The sequence below is a fragment of the Thunnus thynnus genome, chromosome 13, assembly GCF_963924715.1.
Source record: "Thunnus thynnus chromosome 13, fThuThy2.1, whole genome shotgun sequence".
In the NCBI taxonomy this organism is placed as follows: Eukaryota; Metazoa; Chordata; class Actinopteri; order Scombriformes; family Scombridae; genus Thunnus; species Thunnus thynnus.
Genome location: NC_089529.1, coordinates 32,040,074 through 32,046,262, shown reverse-complemented (window position 1 = coordinate 32,046,262; position 6,189 = coordinate 32,040,074). Strand labels below are relative to the sequence as shown.

At 48.5% G+C, this 6,189-nt stretch overlaps 1 protein-coding gene across 2 annotated transcripts in view; it reads right to left on the bottom strand.

The window, feature by feature from the left end:
• Window positions 1-232: 232 nt before the first annotated feature.
• The window catches only part of LOC137196228 (arf-GAP with Rho-GAP domain, ANK repeat and PH domain-containing protein 1), a 28,597-nt gene continuing 22,640 nt past the window's right edge, over window positions 233-6,189 (bottom strand). The window contains exons 23-26 of one of the 2 annotated variants that reach the window (XM_067609092.1): window positions 3,773-3,982; window positions 3,472-3,577; window positions 2,542-2,695; window positions 233-691 (exon numbers count right to left, since the gene is read on the bottom strand). In XM_067609092.1, the coding sequence (XP_067465193.1) occupies window positions 617-691; window positions 2,542-2,695; window positions 3,472-3,577; window positions 3,773-3,982 (545 nt within the window). In that variant the 3' untranslated portion in view covers window positions 233-616. Of the gene's footprint in view, window positions 714-2,541; window positions 2,696-3,471; window positions 3,578-3,772; window positions 3,983-6,189 lie in introns of both variants that reach the window. The other variant, XM_067609091.1, reaches the window with a different exon arrangement.

The following is a 6,189-nucleotide window of genomic DNA, read 5'->3' as shown; positions in this document are numbered from 1 at the left end:
TCTGTTCAGTCCCTGGTTAATTAAACCCATAATGAGGGTCAGGTGCCTGGTTCAGAGGCTCTGTGGCAGCCAGTTCACACTGGGAATCAAACCAGCAACCAGGTCAATAAAAGTCAGACAGCAGCTGATTTCACATTAAAACCAATAATAATAATAATAATAAATAATCTGCAGCACGTCCAGCTCCTACAAACTGCTGCTGAAACTGAAACTGACAGAAAATGAGAAACAGTTCATATTAAAATGTTTTATTGCATCAGTTCATCAGCTGTCAGTGACACACAAACTAAATGTATAAATGATTTTTACATCTTTTAAATGACAACACAACAACTTTGGGACATATTGTGGAAACCCTGCATACATCTTAAAGTTATATTATGAATTATTCTAGTGCCCGCCCCCACACAGGTATCCCAACATCGCACCAGAAACAGTCCTGTAGGGGGCGCCGCCGCCGCCGCTGCCGCTGCCGCCGCCGCAGGATCACAGGAAATAAAACCTTCATTTAATCTTATGCTGATTACAAAAACACCAAAGTTAAACTTTTATTTAATATGTATGAAATTATGATTATGAGTAAAACATTGAGCTTATGTCCCAAAACATCAACAGTTCACCAGGAAACAAAGACTGTGATCTGCTCCTCTTCCTCCTCTTCATCAGAAGACAGTGATCTGCTCCTCTCCCTCTCTGTCCTCTCCATCAGGTGTCTGCAGAAGATAAAGTGTTTGTACAGTTTGATTAGTGTCTGCTGTGTGTGATATATATATATATATATATATATATAATAAAGACACAGCTGCGACTTGGTTCACTGTGACTGACAAATCGGGCCTTTCAGGAAAATTCAAATCCTGGATGTACCAACATGGAGTCACTCCAGCCAGAGAGGTCATGATTACCGAGACTCCTCTGATGTTAAAGTCGCCTCGTTAAGGCCGTAAGGAAGTGGAGGCACAGGAAGCTGTGGATAGAGCGGAGGAGGCAAAGCATCTTGGTGGGAACTGTGGCGTTGGGGGCGGGCAGGACTGGGCAGCGTTCCCAAACCACGCTACCACAAAGCCAGTGGAAAAGAGAAGTGTCAACTAGTTCAGGATGAGATATGAGCACGAGGTGGAGGAAGAACGCTGGTCGACATGTACAAACATGGCACCTGGACCAGATGGGAGCCTGCGGAAACTCACAAGATCACCTGGACAATTCTGGAGAGCTGAAGAATGGAGCATAAAGTTTCATCCAATCAGTCTCTGACATTCTCCCACGCCTCCAAGAGGGGCACCTTGGAGCACATCCTCAGCTGCTGCCTGAAGGCGTTGAGGGAAGGTCGACACTGCCGGAGCTATGACCAAGTCCTGAGGTCTTTGGCGGACACAACCAGCACAGTGATTCAAAACAGCAAGAATCATCAGGCCCCCGAACAGTCCATCACCTTCATCAGAGCTGGGGAGAGGGCACCACATCAGCCTCCTCGGGAAGGTGTCTTGCCACCGCACAGGACTGGCAGATCTGAGTCGACTCAGGAAGGCAGCTCAAGTTCCCTGAAAAAAAGGCTTAATATGCAGCTCCTGTTACAGAGGCTGGAGAGCCCGCTGTGAGCCAGTCCAGGTTGGGTGCTGGAGCTTTGCTGGCCAGTTATTACAGCGAACTCTCACACTCCTTGGAGTAAAGGCACTGCAGTGCAGAAGAGCCACCAAAAAGGCCTCGCAGTGGCTGTGGATCCAGAGGGGGGATCCGTGTAGCGGTGCACTGCTAGGACCAAAGCCGGCGGCTGATCACCCCCAGCTGGGTCGCTCAGGTGAAGGTGACCTGAGACCCAAAACACCCTCTGACCCCAGGTTCACCAGGAGGTGTAGAGTCTAAGACTACATTATGTATCACAGGTGAATTACAGGTGTATCATAGGTGAATTACAGGTGAATTACAGGTGTATTACAGATGTATTACAGGTGAATTACAGGTGAATTACAGGTGTATTACAGGTGAATTACAGGTGTATTACAGGTGTATTACAGATGAATTACAGGTGTATTACAGGTGAATTACAGGTGTATCATAGGTGAATTACAGGTGTATTACAGGTGAATTACGGGTGTATTACAGGTGAATCACAGGTGTATCACAGGTGAATTACAGGTGTATCATAGGTGAATTACAGGTGTATTACAGGTGAATTACGGGTGTATTACAGGTGAATTACGGGTGTATTACAGGTGAATTACGGGTGTATTATAGGTGAATTACAGGTGTATCATAGGTGAATTACAGGTGTATTACAGGTGAATTACAGGTGAATTACAGGTGAATTACAGGTGTATTACAGGTGAATTACAGGTGAATTACAGGTGTATTACAGGTGAATTACAGGTGTATCATAGGTGAATTACAGGTGTATTACAGGTGAATTACGGGTGTATTACAGGTGAATCACAGGTGTATCACAGGTGAATTACAGGTGTATCATAGGTGAATCACAGGTGTATTACAGGTGAATTACAGGTGTATCACAGGTGTAATACAGGTGTAATACAGGTTTATTACAGGTGTACTTACCAGGAACAGCAGTGTGTGGTGGATGATGAACTCTCTGGTGAGACGCAGCAGATCCTGGTTCAGAGTCTGAAACAGAGATGGGACCAGAACCAGAGCCAGATTCTGAGCCGACATCTTATTCACCTGAGAGAACATCTGGACCCTGAGAGGGGGACATAACAGGGTCACTCAGGTAAACAAATTCACTCAGGTAAACAAATTCACTCAGGTAAACAGGTAAACAGAATACCTGACAGTATCAGAGAGTACCAGAGAGTATCAGAGAGTACCGGAGAGTACCGGAGAGTATCGGAGAGTACCAGAGAGTACCAGAGAGTATCAGAGAGTACCGGAGAGTATCGGAGAGTACCAGAGAGTACCAGAGAGTACCAGAGAGTATCAGAGAGTACCGGAGAGTACTAGAGAGTACTAGAGAGTACCGGAGAGTACCAGAGAGTACCAGAGAGTATCAGAGAGTACCAGAGAGTACTAGAGAGTACTAGAGAGTACCAGAGAGTACCGGAGAGTACCGGAGAGTATCGGAGAGTACCGGAGAGTATCAGAGAGTACCAGAGAGTATCAGAGAGTACCAGAAAGTACCAGAGAGTACCAGAGAGTACCAGAGAGTACCAGAGAGTATCAGAGAGGAGCCTCAGTGAGCTCAGTGTCACAGTCTGAATATTATTTTTCTGGTGGATAAATACAGGTACTACATAAACAGTGTGTGTGTGTGTGTGTGTGTGAGTGTGTGTGCGTGTATGTGAGTGTGTGTGTGTGAGTGTGTGTGTGTGTGTGTGTGTGTGTATGTGTGTATGTGTGTGTGTGTGTGTGTGTGTGTGTGTGTGTGTGTGTGTGAGTGTGTGTGTGTGTGTGTGTGTGTGTGTGTGTGTGTGTGAGTGTGTGTGTGTGTGTGTGTGTGTGTGTGTGTGTGTGTGTTACATGTAGAAGTGTCCGAACAGGGCGTTCAGCGTAGCTCGGTTGTCATCAGGCAGTCGCTGTAGCAACCGTCGGTAGGCTGAAAACCTGGAGCGTTCATCTGAAATCACTGAGAGAAACAAAGTACTGTTATGGTACTACTGTAGTAGTACAACTGTTACTGCTGCAGATAGTACTGCTACACCACGGAGTATTAGTACTACAGATACTAGTATAACAGACAGATGCGGTACTACAGGCAGAGTAGTACTATGTGTCCTGCGTACTACTACAGTTAGTAGTACTACATGTACTGTGTACTGACCTGCTGCCTGCAGCCACTCCTGTCTGTTTCTCTCGGGGAACAGCGCCTCCTGCTGGCGGACATATTGTTTGAGGGCGGCGGCCGCGTCCAAAACGCCCTGTTCGTCACTCTGCAGGGGGGCGGAGCTTGGTGATGTCATCAGAGCCTCTACCAATCGGTTCACTTTAGTAGCCAGACCACAGCGACGGTACACGCCCTCCACCTTCAGACCTGAGAAACAGACAGGTTGGAGAGACAGACCGGTCAGAGAGAGAGAGACAGGTTAGAGAGAGAGACAGGTCAGAGAGATAGACCGGTCAGAGAGAGATAGACAGGTCAGAGAGAGAGACAGGTCAGAGAGAGAGACAAGTCAGAGAGAGAGACAGGTTAGAGAGAGAGAGACAGGTCAGAGAGAGAGACAGGTCAGAGAAACAGACAGGTCAGAGAGAGAGACAGGTCAGAGAGAGAGACAGGTCAAAGAGAGACAGACAGGTTGGAGAGACAGACAGGTCAGAGAGAGACAGACAGGTCAGAGAGAGAGAGACAGGTCAAAGAGAGACAGACAGGTCAGAGAGAGATAGACAAGTCGGAGAGACAGACAGGTCAAAGAGAGACAGACAAGTCAGAGAGACAGACAAGTTGGAGAGAAAGACAGGTTAGAGAGAGAGAGACAGGTCAAAGAGAGACAGACAAGTCGGAGAGAGAGACAGGTTAGAGAGAGAGAGACAGGTCAGAGAGAGAGACAGGTCAGAGAAACAGACAGGTCAGAGAGAGAGACAGGTCAGAGAGAGAGACAGGTCAAAGAGAGACAGACAGGTTGGAGAGACAGACAGGTCAGAGAGAGACAGACAGGTCAGAGAGAGAGAGACAGGTCAAAGAGAGACAGACAGGTCAGAGAGAGATAGACAAGTCGGAGAGACAGACAGGTCAAAGAGAGACAGACAAGTCAGAGAGACAGACAAGTTGGAGAGAAAGACAGGTTAGAGAGAGAGAGACAGGTCAAAGAGAGACAGACAAGTCGGAGAGAGAGACAGGTTAGAGAGAGAGAGACAGGTCAGAGAGAGAGAGAGACAAGTCAGAGAGACAGACAGGTTAGAGAGAGAGAGACAGGTCAAAGAGAGACAGACAAGTTGGAGAGACAGACAGGTTAGAGAGAGAGAGACAAGTCAGAGAGAGAGACAGGTCAGAGAGAGAGACAGGTCAAAGAGAGAGACAGGTCAAAGAGAGACAGGCAGGTTGGAGAGACAGACAGGTCAGAGAGAGAGACAGGTCAGAGAGAGAGACAGGTCGGAGAAACAGACAGGTTGGAGAGACAGACAGGTCAAAGAGAGAGAGACAGGTCAGAGAGAGAGACAGGTCAGAGAAACAGACAGGTCAAAGAGAGATAGACAGGTAAGAGAGAGAGACAGGTCAGAGAGAGACAGGTCAGAGAAACAGACAGGTCAGACAGACAGACAGACAGGCAGACAGACAGACAGGCAGAAAGACAGACAGACAGACAGACAGACAGGCAGACAGACAGGCAGACAGACAGGTAGACAGACAGACAGGCAGACAGGCAGACAGACAGACAGACAGACAGACAGACAGACAGGCAGACAGACAGGTAGACAGACAGACAGGCAGACAGACAGACAGACAGACAGGTAGACAGACAGACAGGCAGACAGACAGGCAGACAGGTAGACAGACAGACAGGTTGGAGAGACAGACAGGCAGACAGACAGGTAGACAGACAGACAGGTTGGAGAGACAGACAGGCAGACAGACAGACAGGCAGACAGACAGGCAGGCAGACAGACAGACAGGCAGACAGACAGACAGACAGGCAGACAGACAGGTAGACAGACAGACAGGCAGACAGACAGACAGACAGGCAGACAGACAGACAGACAGGTAGACAGACAGGCAGACAGGCAGACAGACAGACAGACAGGCAGACAGGCAGACAGACAGACAGACAGGCAGACAGACAGACAGACAGGTAGACAGGCAGACGGACAGGTAGACAGACAGACAGGCAGACAGACAGACAGACAGGTAGACAGGCAGACGGACAGGTAGACAGACAGACAGGCAGACAGACAGACAGACAGGCAGACAGACAGACAGACAGGCAGACAGACAGACAGGTAGACAGACAGGCAGACAGACAGACAGACAGGTAGACAGACAGGTAGACAGACAGACAGGCAGACAGGCAGACAGGCAGACAGACAGGTAGACAGACAGACAGACAGACAGACAGACAGACAGACAGACAGGCAGACAGGCAGACAGACAGACAGACAGACAGACAGGCAGGCAGACAGAGAGACAGACAGACAGACAGACAGGCAGACAGGCAGACAGACAGACAGGCAGACAGACAGACAGACAGGCAGACAGACAGGTAGACAGACAGACAGGCAGACAGACAGGCAGACAGACAGACAGAC